Genomic DNA, 20,564 nt, shown 5'->3' on the forward strand with positions numbered 1-20,564 from the left:
CTAACCATGATGTCTCTGAAATACAACATAGAACTATAAAGAGACTCCATCGAGTATAATCGCACTCAATAACGCAACCCTACTCAGTCTCCGATATCCAGGGATTCTTACTTGGGTCTCCCACTGACCCGGTGTCTTCGGTAGTACGGGCCCAATACTACCGACCACACCGCATCAACATTCATCCCAAGCCTTCCTCCCCAAACCCCAGATAGTGAGTACTCTACTTCTGTTATGCACTATCTACCCGCACACTAGCAAAGCATCCAATATCGGCAAACTTCCCTAGACTAAGGCATCACAAATCAGGCCACTCTAGTCCTATCATGAATACCTAGTCTTCTAGCATGCATAACAATTCATATCATATAATATTATAAGGTATTTTGGGGATCTTTACCGTTCGGGCGCTGACTGATCGTACACACTGCTTCTTTCTTGCTTACCACAAAACCATTTACAAAAGTTTATGCCTTTATTTAAAAAGTTTTCCTCAAATCCTCGGTTTGAGTTCAGTTACTCCCGAAGGTGCACCCGAATCCCTCAAACCAAGGCTCTGATACCAATTGTAACAACGCAAATTTTCAAACAAATTTTTCATTTTAAAAATAAAGTATTTCCATTCAAAACAAGGCATAAATAATTTAAGTATTATGTCAAATACAAATAGTCTAAATCCCAAGATCATAAAAACATCCTTCAGTGTGTATCGATCACGCCGGCGCCTTCCCACGGTCCTCGCTAGTAACTGAAACACATACATAACAACTGTAAGCATAAATGCTTAGTGAGTTCCCCAATATACGACTTACGCACATACGCCTTTCCAGGCCCTGACCTAACGGTCCATGTGTCTCAGGGGACTTCCGTCCCTGCTGGGTAAACCTTCTGGTCCTACCCACGCCGACCTTCCGGTCCATCACACAACATATTGCCTTCCGGCCCATAACATAATCGCCTTCCGGCCCATAACATACATAGCATATATAACAAACAGATTACCACATATAGCATACATATCACATATCATATCTGACCTTCCGGTCACACAGTCAAACCCTTCCGGGTACAGTATAGTGAGAAGACTCACCTCGTGAATGCTGAAAGCAAGCAAATCCTAAAATCACTCGTGCACAATCCGACGAGCTACAACCTCCCTATAACATCACATATCTCTCATTAACACTTATATCTTCTAAGTGTGACTATCCCTAAGAAGTCAGACTTAGGTCAACTCTGGTCAACAGCCAACGGTCAACTCGTCCGGACTCGGCGAGTCTAGACGTCCTCCAACTCTCTGAGATTCCCTATCTACTCGTCGAGTATCCTCCTTGACTCGACGAGTTACTCCTGGAAGAATCGCGGGGCCACCCCGACTCAACTCGCCGAGTCTGAAGAACAACTCGACGAGTCCCAGTTAATCTTCAAGCTACTCGCCGAGTCTGTTCATCGAACTCGGCGAGTCCATGCCATGCAACCGCTCAAACTGCATCCTAAGGTCAGAACTGCTTCGACCATTCCTAGGTCTGGCCTTCCTAGGCTGATCCATCACGTAAAGTCCTCATTTCAGTGCTCATGATACACCTTATGATTCATAATTTACATTTTGACCTAAGGCATAAGGATTCCAATCCAAAACCTTCATCAATTCCCGAAATGCACAGACATGGGACATTCTGGACCTCCAAAGGTCCCAATACAGGGTTACAATCGATTAGGGGACTAGGGTAACATTCAATCTATTCACAAAAGGGTTCCATAAACCCTAATTCCATAATCACATCAACATAGCAGAGTATACTCGAATTCTTACCTGGATGATGTATCCTCTGTGTCCCCAATCCTCAGAATGTGACTCCCTTGCTGCTTCTTTAGCCAATCCCTTCTCTTCCTTGCACAACCACTCTTCTATAATCAACAATGGCCTATAATCCTTGCTCCAGATGCACACAATCGATTTGGGGTTCTTCTCAGAAGGCTAAAATGAACAATGACGGCCAATAAGTCTCCTTTATACGTCCCAAACCTGAACGGTTAGGGTTTTCGCTAAACAGCGTAGACTCGCCGAGTCCATATCTGAACTCGTCGAGTCCAGTCGCGAACCCGCGACCAAGTCTGCGATCCTACTCGGCGAGTCTAGGCTCCAACTCGCCGAGTCCCCTCTTAAATCACCCCAAAAACATAATTTAACAATACCTGAGATTTCAGGCTGTTACAATTGACCGATTCTGATTTTCATCTTGTGGAGAAGCCGTAAAGTCCGCCAACAATAAATCAAGGGGGAGATTATACATATAAGTATGTTGGGTCATATTTAAATGGTTTATGTTGGGCTTAGGAATGTTTATTAGTGGGCTTATGATGTTTTCGGTTATGGGGACCGGAGTCATCTAGTGATTTCGGTCAGCATGGGCTTGGGCCTGTTAAGGCTTTGTACTAGGTTGTATAAATAGTCTTCAGCCGTTTAGGAGTTCCGGTTGTTGATTTTCATTGTAATAAGTTGTTAGAGAGATCTTGGTGTACCAGACGATTTCATCTAATAAATCGTGTGCATTGAGAGTTATTTGTGTGTTCTTGAATCACTATCTGATTTATTTTCCGCATACTCTAGATATTTTGATTGATATCATATTGATCTAAGTGTTTTGGGACTTACATAATAACATTATTCAAATAAGATTCACCAAAAAGAGCCCAATGATGTCCCTTATCAACATTATAAATTGGATTTTTAACTTTTAATCCTAGTGCTTTAATGGAGGATAACAACAAAACAATAGAATCCATTAAATCTTCAACCCGAAATTGAAATTTGAAGAGAGAGAAAACAAATCTAAATATGAGTTCTAGAGAGACAATATGAATCTAAATGAACTTCTAGAGAGAGAAAACAAATTTGATAAGAGTTCTAGAGAGGGAAAATCGAATTTGAATCAAAACAAAGAATAAAATTTGATTTCTAGAATAAGAACACTCTCAAAAACAGAAAGCTTACAACATTGAAGATAGATGTAAAATTCACCAAATCAGATTGTCATCTAGGATCAGTTTCTTGAAAAATTTGTTAAACTTTCAAAAACCCACTCTGATACCACATGTAAGATCCCATGAATGATGACGAATGCAGAATTGTAATGATCATGTGAATCAAATAATATTGAAGAACACACGAAGTAAATAATTCAGTGTAAGTTCTCATCAGTCTAGAAGGATTATTACAAAGTGGGTTGTGCAATATTTCTCTCACTATACTAAATCTCTCATGTTATGTAAATGGGAGCATCTCACTTCCTCTATAGGAAAAGCTCAACCCATTACACATATGAAGAGGGTAAGCCAACTAAAATATCCAAGGAGAACTTTGCACCCCAACAAAAAAACACTAAATCGGTGAATTTCACATAAAGTCTCACGATCCTCTCATTTTGAACTTCGGGCCCATGATTGTCCTTTAAAGGACAAAGTCCAAGGTTTGAGTCTTATGAGACTTTCTTGAAGTGGACAATATGTCATGTTTGGATAATTGGTACTTGATTTTCATATCCCTGGTGATTGAAAAAAAAAGTGAAATTATGAAGTTTGGATCATATATAAAAACAAAAAAACAAAAACAAAAACAAAAAACAAATTTTTTATTTTATTTTTACTTATCTATATATTATTTTTTAAGCTTCATTAATCTTATTTTTTTCTTAGTTTTGTTTCTTTTTTGTACATATGTTATTTCTGATGTTTTTCCTTGCATGCATTTAATCTTAGTGTCTTATAGGTTCTTTCCATTCTTTTCTTCTTAGTTTCCATTTATTCACCTATCGTCTTCTCTAGGGTTATTCTTCATTTTGTTCTTTATTGAGAGCAAGAAATGTCTAAGCTTTGGGAGGTCTGATAGGTGCATTTTATGCACCTATTTTTCACATCTACTTTTATCCTTTCATTGCATTTTACTTCATAATTCTTGCATTTAGTTAATTATTTGGGCACTTGCATGTTTTATTCGGAATGCCTGGTTCTTCATTATTTTTGATTAATTTTGTAGGCATTATAGAGCTTGGAGCATTGGAGCTATGGAGGCGAGCTTGGAGCTTGGAACTTGAAGCTTGGGGCTTGGAGCATTGGAGCATGAAGAGAAGATGGACCGGTCATGCCATGGAAGAAAACATGAAGACATAACCGAGTTGTTTCATATCATCATAAAAAACATACTACGTTTGAAACACGGTTCGTGTCACATTGACATGGGTCATGTTTGTCCTTTTTCATCTTATATTTGAGCAACACGACTCATGGTGAAGCTAGACCGAAGACGGAGCCAAATCTAAAGACTTGTTGAAGTTTTAGAAAAAGGCATGGCCATGCTAAAAACACATGGTCATGCTAAAAACACATGGACAAAAAGGCATGGCCATGCTAACGCATAGTCTTATGGCAATCACGTGATCATTTAATAAAACAAGGGAAGTCGCCGTTTTTTAGAAGATATGGTTTTTAGAGAAACAGAGGGTGATTTTTAGGGAAAATTCTTGGAGCTTTTGAGAAGACCAAACCATTGAAAACATTTTTTAATTCCATTTGTAAGAATTAAACACTTCGATTTCCATCTTTTTGTTGGTTGATTTGTTCTTAGCCATGTGTAGCTTAGAAACCCTAGTTTCTACTTCTTGTTCAAAACATGTTGATTATTTGACTTGAAGCATGTGAATTTAATGTTTGATTTGTGATTCTATTCTAGTGATTATGTTTTTGTTTAAACTAGAACCCTTTAATTTGATTTGTGTTTGATTGGCCAATTTCATGAATTGATTTTTTGTGTAGTTAATTAACTTTTACGACACCTAATTGTTCTATTAAGTTAATAATTGGTAACAAACAATAAGTTTTCTTATTGTAGCACATATATCACATGTTTTCACACTTTCGAGCATATCAGAAGAAATGGACATTGTTGGGAAGTTTGTACAAAACTTAATCCAGTTTTTCAATACAATCCAAGAGCGTATTTAGGTTGAATTAGTAAAGCTAGGTCTAGTCAAAGAGCATATTTTGGTTAGATAATTTGGCAAGTGAGAGGTATTAGAACGTGTTAATATCTTTCAGTACCAACTTTTAAATTCCATAACTCTCGCGAAGGAACTTCATTCCCGGTGACTCTTATATATTCGTGTAGGTCTCGTCATTTATTACAACTTTCCTTTTGGTCGTTTTGTCTAGTTTTGACTTTCGTTTTTTGACTAGTTTTTATTATCGTTATGATTTTATATAAAATCATAACTCTCTCGTACAAGTTCCATTATAGGCGTTCCTTGCCTCAATTCCTACTTTAAGCAGTACTACGATTGCCCAATTGGTGACTTTTTCCAAAAATCAACCATTTTCCTTGTATTTTCGTTGTTATAACTTTTTAAGTACGGTAGATATTTACTTACTATAAATGTCATATCTCACCCATACTGAGTTGGATTCTTGCGAAATTTATGTTTCTGGAATCATGGTAACTTATAGAGTCTAAATATGTCAACCTAATCTCAAAGTGACATGACTTTTTGCGCACTTATTTTTTAGCCTAAAGGTTGACGTAATTAAGGACGAAAAATTCGAATATATTAAAATATACCGGATGGTTACAAGGTTGTCCTTATTACATTTTCACGCTTCTATCATTAAATATTAACAGCGATTAGTGATATATTCTCTAGGCTGTCACATCCTCCCCCCATTAAATGAAATTTCGTCTTGAAATTTAAGGTGTAGTTTGGGCGTTTTCAAATAAATGGGGATACTTGCTCCTCATTTGATCTTCGCGTTCCTATGTGTACTCCGGTCCTTGCTTAGAGTTCCATCGTACCTTGACTATAGGAATACGACTTTGTTTTCACTCGTGAGTTATGAAAAAGTTGTTGTAGGGTAGAAACCACAAGTCAACACTTCGAACGACGCTCAGGGCAGTGCCACACGAATCAAGGCAGGGAGAGGACGAATGAGAGAGGTAAGGAACTGATCTCCCGAAGCTTGCTATTTATAGCAAGTTTTGGAGTGCGCGCGGCACAAATGTGCGTGAACCGTATGATGTTGCCACTGGTTGTCCTCTATGCGTGCCACGTCACTCTATATCCTGCCGTATCGACTGTCAGATGCGCGCGCCGCATTGCACACGTGACGGTAAAAATTCAACTTTGAAATTCCGTAACTCTCGCATACGAACTTCATTCCTAACTACTCTTATATATTTGTGTAGGTATCATCATTCACTACAATTTTCCTTTTGGTCGTTTTTTGTAGTTTTGACTTTCGTTTTTCGACTAGTTTTTATTATTGTTATGATTTTATAAAAATTCATAACGCTCTCGTACGACTTCCGTTTTAAGCGTTCATTGCATCATAATTCCTACTTTAAACAGTTTTACGATTGCTCAGTTGATTGCTTTTTCCAAAAGTCAACCAATTTACATGTAGTTTTCGTCATTGTAACTTTTTAAGTACGGTAGATATTTACTTACTATAAATGTCATATCTCACCTATACTGAGTCGGATTCTTCCGAATTTTATATTTCTGAAATCATGGTAACTTATGAAGTCTAAATATGTTAATCTGCTCTCAAAGTGACATGACTTTTTATGTACTTATTTTTGAGCCTAAATGTTGACGTAATTAAGGACGAAAAATTCAAATATACTAAAATATACCGGATGCTTACAAGGTTGTCTTTATTATATTTTCACGCTTCCATCATTAAATTTTAACGGCGGTTGGTCACGTATTCTTTGAATTGTCACAATAAAATACTTAAATTATTAATTGAAGTAAAAAATTCAAGGGTTAACTTCAACCGAAAAATAAATTTAACTTAAAAGAAAATCAAAAGACATTTTGTAGATATTTTTTAGATAGTTAGAAGTTATAAGTTTCAAATGTAAAATCAACTTAAATAAAAGAGCTTTGCTAAAAATTCTTTGAGAAATTAATAAGATAATAATTGTTATAGATTGTTGTTTTAAGCTATTTTTTGGATTGCTTTTAAAAATAAATTATTAATTTATTGAGTGTTTGTAAAGTTAATAAGTTTAAAATATATTTAGAAAAATGAAAAACACTTTTGGAAACAACTTTTTTATAAGCTTTAAAAGAAACTATTTTTGGCTTTTTGATTTTAAAATTACCAAAATACTATCATGTTATGTCCACCTAGCCTTATGCTCACATATCCAACTAATGTTATACCTGTCCGTTGGCTGGGTTGACCAATTAAAAAACAATGAATAACAGACTTGATTAAAATATACAAAATCTGTTTAGGAAGACAAAAAATAAAGATAAGTATAAATTCATAAGAACTTATTAAAAAATAAACATACATAATGAAAAAGAAATGGTTAGAAACATATAAGTAAGCACACAACACTTGATAAAAGATAAATCAACTTTTCAACTTTGGCTTGAATCGAAATTCTATTTCCACGAATAATAGTATGACATTAATGGTTCTATAATAATAATAATTAATAAAACAAAACCTACATTTTTATAGTTTTTCCTAATGTATAGGTAGCCAAGCCATGAGAAACGATCACTAACCAATCCATATTAGACACGTAAAACTTGGAAGTGGCATTTTTGTAAATATAAATGTAAAAGTACCTTGCTATTCATGGAGTGAATTCATTGTTTTTTTCATTATTTTCTTCTACACCAGGCTCAATTTCCTCATTAGATGATGACAATTGGCGATCCGGGTTGTCATCTAGCAGTTGAGATGAAGAAATTGGCAACTCCTCTGTGGTGGTATTTGTATCGGGATTCAGCTCTGATATAAAAGCTTGGACACATTGAGCTTTATCAATGATAGTGTGAGTGAGCTTGGTTTCTTCCCAACTATTATCTCTAAAACAATTCATCATGAAAGACAATACAAGAAATAACAATTTACTTGGATATAAGTAGGATCCATTGATAGCCTACAAATGCTTAACCGTGATAGATACACAAAATATCACAAATGAATAAAACTAATACAAATATTTTTCACAGAAAGAAATATTACATTATTACCCTTTTAAAAGTATGGTGGTAAACAGTCGAAAATCTACCATTCTCGTTAGCAAAATCACTTTGAGTCCCTCTAGGTTGACAACATATCCATCCCTATCACTAAATATCGACCTTTCCTTCAAATGTTGGTCATCCAGTGCAAACATCAACATCACCAATATAGATAAAAAAAAGATAGATTAAAAGTTTATTGCCTTCCCAAATGAAGTCTAAAGTTTTTTTTTTCTCAATATTTGTGCCTGATTTAATCAACTTTTCCTTGATATAGTTGCAGATTATATGGAAGATATGTTGCCATGTAAATCAAATCTTAGATGTTATACCAAAAGTTTACCCAAAAGAATCATTGGTCACTAAGAAGAAGCATGACATTTGTACCTTAGAAAAGCTTAATTGGATAAACATCAACCCTTATGCTACCAAGCTTGCAAATCAACCATTTACTCCAAAACTTTCCAATAGAAATTAAAAGAAATCATTTGAGTTGAGGATAAATGTGTAAAAACTTGATCAAGAAAGGTAATTAAAAATATCGAAAGTCTTTTATTACTGCAATTATAAACTACCATTGATGCAGCGATCTCCATATGATGTCTGCACCATATTGAGTTGTTAGTAATCTGAATGGTAATATCCCCTGACAGAAGAACAAAGTTGTGTAATTTATAATATTGATTAATAAGAATTAAGCATGAACGTAAAAGCAATTTGATCTTAGTAGAACCTAGTGCTTTCCAAATGTGAAATTGATGGTAATTAAAAATATCGAAAGTCTTTTATTACTGCAATTATAAACTATCATTGATGCAACGATCTCCATATGATGTCTGCACCATATTGAGCTGTTAGTAATCTAATCTGAATGGTAATGTCCCCTGACAGAAGAACAAAGTTGTGTAATTTATAATATTGATTAATAATACTTAAACATGAACGTAAAAAGCAATTTGAACTTAGTAGAACCTAGTGCTTTCCAAATGTGAAATTGATATAATTATATGGTTAGAAATTCAACACCGATAACCTCCCTTTCTAATGAACCATATGAAATTTAATGATCCTGAAATATTAGGCAATTAGTGTGTTTATAGTCTAAAAACAAAAGAAAACGTAAATAAGTTATCATCTTATTTCATAATTGAGAACTCTGAAACCCAAATCTAAATTCCACCCGATTAGGCATTGATGAAATAAAAAAGTAAATCGTTGAAAAATCAATCGATTTCTGAAATTAATCAAACAAGTCTAAAGCAAATCACTCATAAGATTAAATCGGGAATGGAACATAGAAAGAAGAGATGGGAAAATTAGATGGATCGATGAATGGGGTGATTTGATGCAGGAGACGGAGATGCCTTTTATGAAGGAGTCGAAGGTTGGAGCCTAGACGACACTTTTGTTTGTGCTCCATCATTGATCAGAAGATATAAAGGTTTGAAGAAATTGATTGAAGGAATGATCGATTACATTCAACCTTTTGTATAGCGACGACAATTAGCGATTGAAGAGGGAAAAGAAGGAGGAGAGTTGCAAGTGAATTGTGGGTTGTAGAATGTGGGAGGTGGGCAGTTCGTCGGCTGAAGAAGAAAAAACTTCTGATCATTATATACGCCACATAAACTGACAGTAAACATGTGGGAAGAAGAAGGAAGTGTGCAGAGGAGCTGAACACGGCTGAAACCTCCGATTAACCGTAAATACAAACTTTTTATAGTCCAGATTAAAAGTTTGAGAGTTTGAAGGCCGAGAGGTTTTTCACTTTCAACAATAGTATAAAGAATTTTATATGTACAATCAAAGCCAAACATTTTTTTTAAAATAATTTATTGAGTTTTGTTAAAACTTATTTTGAAAAAAATCATAAATCAATAAGAGTTATTTTTTAAATTTATTTTTTTTCCCTAAAAACACTTTTAGCAAACCAATCCAAACACCCTAATTAAGCAACCCAAAAACCCTCTGACTAAAAAAAGTGGGTTTTAAACGAGACTGAGATAATAATAGTTGACCTAATTTTTCAAAAATTTCCCAGGGAATCATATTGATATTGTAGTAAATCAAATAGACCCAAAATCCTCGTTCTTTTGTTCAAATTGAATTCGGTTCTATAAAAGTTTCAAATGGCGAACCTCCCAATTCTACAATTTGAAGACAAGATATTAGAAACCGTGGATCACAATCCAGTAGTGGTGGTAATTGGTGAGACGGGTTCAGGGAAGAGCACTCAACTCTCTCAGATTTTACACAGAAGCGGCTACACGAAGGCCGGAACCATCGCCGTCACCCAGCCACGCCGTGTCGCCGCCGTATCTGTTTCTAGGTAATTATATTCTCAGTGATCGAACATCAGCATATGATTCATTATATAGACATTATTTTACACCACTCATGGCTTTTTGAATTCCGTTTTAATGGTTACTTCCCAACTTCTCCATTGAGGTAAACAATTCAGAAAATGCGATTTTTGTTAAGAAAATAATGTTGTTTTGCTTTTGTTTCTGACATGGACAACAGAAGGGTTGCACAGGAGCTTGGTGTCCGACTGGGTGATGAAGTTGGTTATGCCATAAGATTCGAGGACAGAACTTCAGAGAGAACTTGTATTAAGTAAACTAATGTCATGATCTACATCTACCTCTGGCAAGCGATACTGATTTCTAATGATAATTTATACTCTGGTTTGACCAGGTATCTTACTGATGGAGTACTCCTCCGTGAAAGCCTTTCTGACCCTGAGCTCAAACAATATTCTGTTGTCATATTAGATGAGGCTCATGAAAGGAGTCTAAACACGTAAGACCTCATACTTTATCCCATAACTTAACCCTTAAATGTAAAGCTAACGAGCCATTTTAATACAGGGATATATTAATGGGGCTGATGAAAAGGTTGATTAGACTGCGTGCTTCCAATTTGAAAGTTTTGATCACTTCAGCTACTCTTGATGGTGAAAAGGTGTCAAGATTTTTCTCTGATTGCCCAGTCCTAAATGTTCCTGGGAAATTGTTTCCTGTAGAAATATTATATAGTGCAGAACAACCCAAAAGTTATATAGAATCATCTCTGAAAAAAGCTATTGGTAAGCACAGAATTTATTCTCCTTCATTGTTATTAAAACTTGTTGGAGTCTTATTATGATGGTGAACCAATATTGTTGCAGACATACACGTTAACGAGCCAGAAGGGGACATTTTGATATTTATGACTGGGCAGGTAATTCAAATTTCATGTCTTGGAATATCTTTTTATGTTGTAATAGTTGATGTTCTTCTATATTTTAATTAAAAAGTGATGGGGTTCTATTAGGATGACATAGAGAAATTGGTATCAAAACTGGAAGAAAGAATTCAAAGCCTTGAAGTAGGGTCTTGTATGGATGCCATAGTCCTGCCACTTCATGGTTCATTGCCACCCGAAATGCAGGTGAGTACTATTTATTTATCCATCCATCAAATAACATTTTTATTATTACATTTTTATAATAACTAAACTAATGGTGTGTGATTTATAAACTATAGGTGCGAGTGTTTAATCCTCCACCTCCAAACTGTAGGCGTTTCATTGTTGCAACAAACATTGCTGAAACTTCCTTGACTGTTGATGGCGTTGTGTAAGAAAATCTTTAAAACTTTGTTATCATGTCAAATTGTCAATATTTCTATTATTCTAATTAATCTTCTGTAATTTAGGTATGTTATAGACTCCGGTTATGTGAAGCAGCGACAGTATAATCCATCAAGTGGAATGTATTCTCTTGATGTTGTTCAGATTAGCAGGTAATAAATAATCTATATATTATATATATATTCTTGAAAGTAGAATGTTTTTTATTAAAAAAAAAACTTTATTAAAACTGCAGGGTGCAGGCTAACCAACGGGCGGGTCGGGCAGGAAGAACGCGACCCGGGAAGTGTTTTCGGTTATACCCGTTGGCTGTTTACCAAGACAATTTATTGGAAGCCACTGTTCCTGAAATACAACGTTCTTCTTTAGCTGGAAGTGTTCTTTATTTAAAATCTTTGGATCTTCCAGATATTGATATTCTTAAATTTGACTTTCTTGATGCACCTTCGCATGAGTCTTTACAAGATGCTCTTAAACAGTTGTTTCTGATTGATGCTTTAGATGAGAATGGGACTATTACGCCTATAGGAAAAACAATGTCAGGTATTTTGTTTCCTTTTTTTTTTTTAAACTGGATCCTTATGATGATTGCTGAATTGAATTTGAAACAATATACTGAAAATTTGACTTTTTGATAGAGCTTCCTTTGGAACCTTCACTTGCAAGGACTTTAATTGAGGCAAATGAATATGGTTGTTTATCTCAAGCTTTGAGTGTAGCTGCTATGTTATCAGTGGAAGGTACATTGCTTCCTGGACGAAGGTATACTTTTTTAAACATGTTATTAAAAAAAATCTTCCACCATTTTGTAAATATTAACTTTTTCCTTCCATTTCTTATTTGCAGCAAAAACACAGACAGGAAGAGAAAGCATCCTCCTTCAGATCTTCCTGATGGGTCTGGTTTGGGTGATCACATCCAGTTACTTCAGATCTATGAGCTTTGGGATGAAGTTGACTATAGTATTGACTGGTGTAAAGATAACAACCTACAGGTTTTAATTATTTTTGAAAAATTGCATACAGTTATTTTTGGTATGTGTGAGCCGTATAGACTAATGATTTGTTTTGTTGAAATTTGTTATATTCAGGTACGTGGGATGCTATTTGCTAAAGATGTTCGGAAACAATTGTCGCAAATAATGCAGAAGGTTGCAAAAGGTTAGCAATAGAAACATATTTTCTCAAATATATGCTTTAACTTTTCAGATTATAAAATGGACGCATAGTTTAATGGAAGTGTGTGTTTGATTATTACTGAAACAGGAGGCTTAGATATAAAAAGAAAGGAAAGAAGGAGAGATAGAGAAGAAAATTATAAGAATCTAAGAAAGGCTTTGTGTGTGGGGTATGCAAGCCAGCTGGCAGAGCGGATGATTCGTCATAACGGTTACCGGACTCTTGGCTTCAAGTCTCAACTTGTCCAGGTAAAATAAACAACCAACAACAAGAGAGTCGGTAATGACTCATTCCATTCCAACATGATAACGGAGTGGTGATTACCGATTCCATTCCATGTATGATCTAACTAACTCTAACCAAATGGGATTTTTGTGTGTTGGTAGGTGCATCCGTCTTCTGTGCTGCGAACAGATGAAGAAGGAATGCTTCCAAATTATGTTGTGTACCATGAACTTATTTCTACTACACGCCCATACATGCGCAATCTGTGTGAAGTAGAGATGCAATGGGTGACCCCAATATTGCAAAAGCTTGAGAAGCTAAATGTCAACAAACTAAGGTACATAAAACTTTAACTTGTTCAGACCTACATTTATATTCTATACACATACATATACATAGACTTATATATAGTTAAGCATTTTTTTACCAATAATAGAAATATAACCCATAATAGCAACCTTTAAACATACTTGCAATTCATTTTCCATAAAGTACATTGTTATTACCTGCATTATACCCTTGACAAAAATGGAAGCACATTGTACTTTCATTAGTTAATTTATTTAGTCACTAGTGATTAATCCATTATGTTTTTTTTTTTAACTTGGAAAAAAATCATTTTTTTTAGGTTACCAATGGTTTTCTTTATACACTAATCGATAAAATGGTGAAAGTACAAGTGCTTTACTGTATTTTACGGTGTATATATATATATATATATATATATATATATATATATATATATATATATATATATTGTATCTATCTATATTCATATATGAATCTTTGGAGCAGTGGTGGATCGAACCAGGCCGAGGAGGCGAGCACAACCGATGATTTGGGTGGTCCCCAGAGAGAGAGAGAGAAAGAGGTGAAAAATGGAGATGACTCCAACGCTAGAATACAAGCAGCTCGGGACCGCTTTCTAGCCCGGAAAGGAAATAAATAGACAAAAGATTTGACCATCATGTAATAGAGAAAAAACACAACTGTTGACAATACATACACAATCTATGGGTTTTACCCAATTGGTATCTAACTAACTCTTCCAGTATAGTGGTTGTAAGTCGAAACATTAAATTTCATTTTTTACCCTTATGTTTTGTATAACTGTCATCCTTGTTCTTATGGTTTCAAAGCCTTTTGGTTAATGCAACACATGAAATTAATTGTCCATCGACTTTGACCTTGTAACCCAGTAAAACCAAGTTTCAAAAGTTATACACAACCTTTTTATGCAATGAACTAAGTTTTTTTTAATATATAACATGAACAAGTTACATACACCATTGATTTTATATTCATAAAAAAAACTTGTTCTAAAGTTTTTTATATTGTTAAAATTGCAAAAAAAAACCTTGTCACTATAGCTTTAAGATTGAAGGAAATTGTTTTTGTATGTTAGAAGGACTTGATGGAAATTGGAAAAAGAATATATGTACCACTCAGTTTTGGTTTTGTTAATAAAATCAACAAAATCACCACAAAACTTGTGGCAAAATGGTTTCGGGTCAACCGTCAAGGGACTAAAATATAACAACATAATGTTTGAAGGAGCCAATCTGAAAATTTCCAGTTCCCGTAATTCCACCTATGGAGATAGCACAGCAGCAATATGATTTTAGATTCATAACAGAGGGTCAACACAGCCTTCGCTCTCACTCCCTAAAGCCTACTACTCTACTACAACGCTCAGTTTCAATCATCGGTGAGACTCGGATCCTATTTTCAATAGACAGAATCATATAATCACAAATTTTAAACAAATGTAGAATCGCTGGTTGTTTGTTTCAGCTATTGGATTTGTATCTTTGAAATATCTTACAATTCATCATCATCGTAATCTAGGAGTTTAATCCAATTGTTTGATCGATTTTGTTGTTTGTGTTTATGCTGACGTTTTTTTTTTTTTTTTTTTTTTTTTTTTTTTTTTTTTAATTTATGAAATGAAAGACGATGAGGTTGGCGCCGAGGGAGGTGGAGAAATTGATGTTACACAATGCTGGATATTTAGCGCAGAAGCGTCTTGCTCGTGGATTAAGGCTTAATTACACCGAAGCTGTTGCACTTATTGCCACTCAGGTAGTTGATTTAATTAATTCACTTTGATATTATGTGGCAGTCGATTTGTATCTCTAAGCAACCGATGCTATTTTAGAATGACTGTTGGGGAATCATATTGAACATAGAACAGGGTATTGATAATCAATACCTTGGATATTGAAATTGGATCATGTGAGACACTTCAAGTTTTGGCAAAAACACGATCTCCAATGGCTAAATTCGTATTAGGCTTGTTAATGCAAATGAATAAACATCAATGACGATTATCGATGATTGAAAGCAGTTTTGGTTACATGAAAAGAGGCAGAGTTTGACTCATAAGTTGAAGTTAATCGTGGTCCATATCTCCATAAATACCAACATTCTTCTGTTAGTAATAGCAAAATTCTTCTGTTTGTAAAGTTAAAAACAGTTATGATCCAGTTTCAATAAATAAGAAGCATCAAAATCTACTTGAAATTTAGACTTAGATCTTTTTCCAAAATGGGAAATGCTGATTTTTTAGGTCAAAAAGACTAATATTAACTTTGTAATTGCATGATTCGTTTTGATTTTCTTGAAAATAGTTTGATAACAAAGTTAAACCATCCCTATTGTTAGATTTTGGAGTTTGTACATGATGGTGACAAAAGTGTGGCAGAATTGATGGATGTCGGGAGACAGCTTTTAGGAAGGTACATTGTAATATATATATATTTTTTTGAAAGAGTACATTGTAATATATTACTCAACAAATAACTTGCTTCTTTTAACAATCAATCTGATATTTGGACACAATTAACAAATCTTACATATATATTTTTGTCATCAGGAGACAAGTTCTTCCAACAGTTCCACACCTTTTGGATTCTGTCCAGGTCAATATTTCTCATTTGATCTCAAAACTTCCTCTTGTATTACATAAGCCTAAAATCTGTTCCACTTTACTATCCGAGTTTATCAATTTGCATCAACTCTTTTTCATTGATGCTTAAATTATGTTTAGGTAGAGGGAACCTTTCCTGATGGAACAAAGTTAATTACTGTACATGATCCAGTATCTTGTGAAAATGGAAATCTTGAAATGGCTTTACATGGATCTTTTCTTCCAGGTCAGCAATCTGTTCTTTCATCTTTACAGATCCATTTTACTTATCCTGCCTGCTAAATTTGATTGACATTTTGTTGCTTCTGCAGTTCCTTCACTTGAAAAGTTTCCAAATATAGAAACTTGTAAGATTCCTGGTGAACTAATCTTCAGACATGGATATATAATGCTTAATTCTGGAAGGGAAGCAGTAGTCCTTAAAGTAACTAACAATGGAGATAGACCAATACAGGTGGCTTCCTACTTTCCTTTTCACATTTTAATGTTTTTTCTTACATAATTACTTAAATAAATACTACTTTTACAGGTTGGAAGCCATTACCATTTTATCGAGGTCAATCCAAGTTTGATTTTTGATCGAAGAAAAGCATATGGCATGAGATTAAATATACCCGCAGGAACAGCTACCAGATTTGAGGTCAGATACTTAACCTTAAGGCACTATATTTTATTTAAATTTAAAAATAAATATGTACTTAAGTTTACTTTTCCAGCCAGGGGATGCAAAATCTGTCACTCTTGTAAAAATTGGTGGCATGCAAGTAATTAGAGGAGGGAATGCAATCGCAGACAGCCCTGTCACTGATTCCAATGTCAAAACAGTAATGGAATCAGTACACACAAGAGGATTCGGCAATTCCGAAGATACCAGTACCAAGTTAAGATATCAAAAGCTGTTTCTTTTGGTATTTCTGTATAAACTATAACTGTGTGCTATTTAATTTGCAGTAATGGTATCATTATAGAAGGATCTCCACTAGCTTACAAAATGGCACGTGAGGCATATGCTAATATGTATGGCCCTACAGTTGGAGACAAAATTCGTCTTGGTGACACCGATTTATTTGCTGAAGTTGAAAAAGATTTTGCAATTTATGGTGATGAGTGTGTGTTTGGTGGTGGAAAAGTGATAAGAGATGGAATGGGACAAGCTTCAGGGTATTCCCCATCTGATTGTTTGGACACTGTCATCACAAATGCATTGATAATTGATTACACAGGAATTTACAAAGCAGATATAGGCATTAAAGCCGGTTTAATTTCTTCAATTGGGAAAGCAGGAAATCCAGATTCCATGAATGGTGTCTCTGATAACATGATTATTGGAGTTAGCACAGAAGTGATTGCTGGTGAAGGCAAGATAGTGACAGCTGGCGCCATTGATTGTCATGTGCATTTTATTTGCCCTCAATTGGCATACGAAGCAATTTCTAGTGGGATTACAACAATGGTAGGAGGTGGGACGGGGCCCGCTGAAGGGACACGTGCAACTACCTGTACCCCTGGAGCTGTACATATGAAAACTATGCTGCAAGCCACTGATGACTTACCAATTAACTTTGGATTTACTGGGAAAGTATGGTTTTTTTATTTCATAGTATATCAGTTTTTATGATGTTACTTAATTACACTTTTTTTTTTTTTTTGTCAGGGTAATAGTTCTAAACCGGAAGGGCTGCATGAAATAATAAAGGCTGGTGCAATGGGACTGAAGCTTCATGAGGATTGGGGGACTACTCCTGCTGCTATAGATAACTGTTTGTCAGTTGCAGACCAATATGACATTCAGGTTTGTTATTTATTTCTAACAACTTTTTTTAAGTTTCAGTTTTTGTTTTCTTCAGTAAATTAATTTGAATTTTGTTAGGTTAATATCCACACCGACACCTTGAATGAATCTGGGTTTGTTGAACACACAATTGCTGCGTTTAAAGATAGAACAATTCACACATACCACAGGTAAGACAGACCTTCTTCCAGTCCAATTGGATTCTACTCAAAATTTCCATAAATGCCCTTTTGGTTTCAGTGAAGGTGCAGGTGGTGGTCATGCTCCAGATATTATCAAAGTGTGTGGTGTTAAAAATGTTCTACCCTCATCAACAAATCCAACACGTCCTTACACTAAGAACACAATAGACGAGCATCTTGATATGCTGGTATATAGGTTCATCATTTTCAAACAAAAAAAAAGAAAGAAATTATGTATTTTTTTATGTTGTGTGTTCTGAAATTGGTTAGAATCGCGCAGATGGTGTGTCATCACCTTGATAAGGACATACCCGAGGATGTAGCTTTTGCTGAGTCACGTATTCGAGCTGAAACAATTGCTGCTGAAGATATTTTGCATGATATGGGAGCAATAAGCATTATATCATCTGATTCACAGGCTATGGGTCGCATTGGGGAGGCAAGTCATTACTCATTATCATGTTTGTTGTTTTATTATTATTATTATTATTATTATATAGATTAACAAGTTGAGAGTGTTATTGTACTTAGGTAATCAGTAGAACATGGCAAACAGCTCACAAAATGAAGTTACAAAGGGGTGCGATTGATGGTAACATACAAGAAAATGACAATCTTCGCATTAAAAGGTTTATTGCAAAGTACACGATAAATCCAGCAATTGCTAACGGGTTTTCCGACTATGTTGGGTCGGTTGAGGTGTGTGTAAATCGTAATTAAATGTTTATTTTTCATTTGAGAAATTAAAACAAACATGTGATGTGATGTGAATGAAATTGGTGTTAATTTGTAGGTAGGGAAGTTGGCTGATCTTGTGATTTGGAAGGCATCGTTCTTTGGGGCAAAACCGGAAATGGTGATTAAAGGAGGTGATATTGCTTGGGCTAACATGGGGGATCCAAATGCAAGCATCCCTACTCCTCAACCGGTAAATATATTATATAATATACTACCCTTTTGAATTGATTCATCGTCAAGTGTGTCTAAAAAATAAAAATCCACTTTATAGGATTAGGCACTGCTTCAGTTGAGTCAAAACTCAGAAAATGCAAAGTCAATATTTATGAAAAGGGTCATCCAGTTAATTTGATCATTCTGGATTTCTTTTGTAAATATAGTGTCGCTAAAGTTTTTAAATTTGATGGTCATAATGGTATAATCATTTAATCAATACAACTAAAAAGTAAAAACGTTTAGGGAGCTTTGATGGACAAAAAGTTCTAGGGTGACCATACAAATAGTTGGTTATTAACATATAATTCTATTATCAATATATACATTTTTTCTATACTTTTGAAATTACATAAGTTTGTATCTTTCAAATTGAAGTTAATACAAGAAAGTAACAATAATATAGTTTTACGACTGGGCTATAATTTGGTACATTGTTGTAGTAGTTGGATGTATTTAACTTTAAGTTAATAGATAAAAAAATAATATAATATAGTTTATATAAATTTACGAAGTATAATAAAATTATCCATTACTAATTAACCAACTTTTTACTGTCCACATATAACATTTTTGTTATAGAGATGATACGATTATTGAATTGAATTGGGGGTATTACAGGTTATAATGAGGCCCATGTTTGGAGCATTCGGCAAGGCTGGAAGCTCCAACTCCATAGCTTTTGTCAGCCAGGCATGGACATCTCTCTCTCTCTCTCTCTCTCTCTCTCTCTCTCTCTCTCTCTCTCTCTCTCTCTCTCTCCCTCCCAAATATTTGTATGTATGTTAGGAAGAGAAGATGATGTTGGTAGTAATTAATGAGTAGTAATTACAGGCTGCTATGGAGCGAAATATAAAGACTCTTTATAGACTGAATAAGAAGGTGAAAAGCGTGAGTAATGTAAGGAGACTGACAAAGCTGGACATGAAACTTAATGATGCCCTTCCCAACATCCAGGTTGATCCCGAGACATACGCAGTCACTGCTGACGGCGTGCATCTAACATGCACCGCAGCTACAACTGTCCCCCTTTCTCGGAATTACTTCCTATTTTAATATTAATCACCCCTCTTTATTTTTTTAATAACTTATCTTGTTCCTAGTAGCAAATTTAGGTTTTCTAGAGCTATTTTCAATGATAAGGATGAGGAGAGCATTTACATCTTTTACATTGGCGAGAAAACCACACGACAGTCTTGTACTGCGTTTTGCGTGCATTAGACTGGATTGGATTTTGATTTGATGAAAAACATATTTGTGACATTCTCATTTGAGTTACCAATATTGCTTTGCAACATTTTGCAGCCATACCAAATTTGTTGGTCCAACACTTGGGTACTTAGAATTAGACTCATTTGTTCTTTTAAAATTATTTATATGCAAGTCATGGACTCAAATCTTCATTCTCAATGCGTCTATATATTCTTATGGAAAAACACTTGTAAGTACTGTTTGTAACGTTCCATGCCCCTTCATCCAATGAAAGGTCACAAAAACATTTATTCATTGACAAATCTACTTTGGATTGTGATATGTGTCACCATCTGATACATAATCTAAGTAACCCAAATTTTGTCTTGATAATTTCTCAACATGATTTAGAAAAACATATATTATATTTCTGGAAACTTGTGTGAT

At 34.8% G+C, this 20,564-nt stretch overlaps 2 protein-coding genes across 2 annotated transcripts; both read left to right on the top strand.

Moving 5' to 3' along the window:
• The first annotated feature begins 10,061 nt into the window (after positions 1-10,061).
• Positions 10,062-14,182, top strand: LOC145100929 (RNA helicase family protein). The gene is made up of 15 exons (XM_079038072.1): positions 10,062-10,365; positions 10,560-10,652; positions 10,734-10,838; positions 10,907-11,124; positions 11,206-11,258; positions 11,352-11,468; positions 11,564-11,655; positions 11,735-11,821; positions 11,905-12,212; positions 12,308-12,431; positions 12,516-12,663; positions 12,760-12,829; positions 12,935-13,095; positions 13,234-13,409; positions 13,868-14,182. Exons 1-15 carry the CDS (start codon positions 10,166-10,168, stop codon positions 14,019-14,021), a joined length of 2,106 nt encoding a protein of 701 aa, XP_078894198.1. The 5' UTR covers positions 10,062-10,165; the 3' UTR covers positions 14,022-14,182.
• Positions 14,183-14,636: 454 nt separating this feature from the next.
• Positions 14,637-20,241, top strand: URE (urease). The gene is made up of 17 exons (XM_079038071.1): positions 14,637-14,780; positions 15,026-15,154; positions 15,737-15,810; positions 15,948-15,993; positions 16,122-16,227; positions 16,313-16,455; positions 16,531-16,641; positions 16,718-16,881; positions 16,953-17,580; positions 17,656-17,793; positions 17,872-17,963; positions 18,034-18,163; positions 18,256-18,414; positions 18,507-18,674; positions 18,769-18,903; positions 19,548-19,619; positions 19,761-20,241. Exons 2-17 carry the CDS (start codon positions 15,029-15,031, stop codon positions 19,980-19,982), a joined length of 2,514 nt encoding a protein of 837 aa, XP_078894197.1. The 5' UTR covers positions 14,637-14,780; positions 15,026-15,028; the 3' UTR covers positions 19,983-20,241.
• The last annotated feature ends 323 nt before the right edge of the window (positions 20,242-20,564 follow it).

The sequence above is a fragment of the Lactuca serriola genome, chromosome 4 (genome assembly GCF_051521515.1).
Source record: "Lactuca serriola cultivar US96UC23 chromosome 4, Lser_US96UC23_V15, whole genome shotgun sequence".
In the NCBI taxonomy this organism is placed as follows: Eukaryota; Viridiplantae; Streptophyta; class Magnoliopsida; order Asterales; family Asteraceae; genus Lactuca; species Lactuca serriola.

Bases quoted from the DNA above. Each gene is read 5' to 3' on its own strand.
- LOC145100929 (XM_079038072.1), top strand. From the start codon at position 10,166: ATGGCGAACCTCCCAATTCTACAATTTGAAGACAAGATATTAGAAACC. The intron at 11,656-11,734 runs GTAAGAAAATCT...TCTGTAATTTAG, and splicing joins TTGACTGTTGATGGCGTTGT to GTATGTTATAGACTCCGGTT. The intron at 12,830-12,934 runs GTTAGCAATAGA...TTACTGAAACAG, and splicing joins AATGCAGAAGGTTGCAAAAG to GAGGCTTAGATATAAAAAGA.
- URE (XM_079038071.1), top strand. From the start codon at position 15,029: ATGAGGTTGGCGCCGAGGGAGGTGGAGAAATTGATGTTACACAATGCT. The intron at 15,811-15,947 runs GTACATTGTAAT...TTTTGTCATCAG, and splicing joins GGGAGACAGCTTTTAGGAAG to GAGACAAGTTCTTCCAACAG. The intron at 17,581-17,655 runs GTATGGTTTTTT...TTTTTTTGTCAG, and splicing joins ACTTTGGATTTACTGGGAAA to GGTAATAGTTCTAAACCGGA.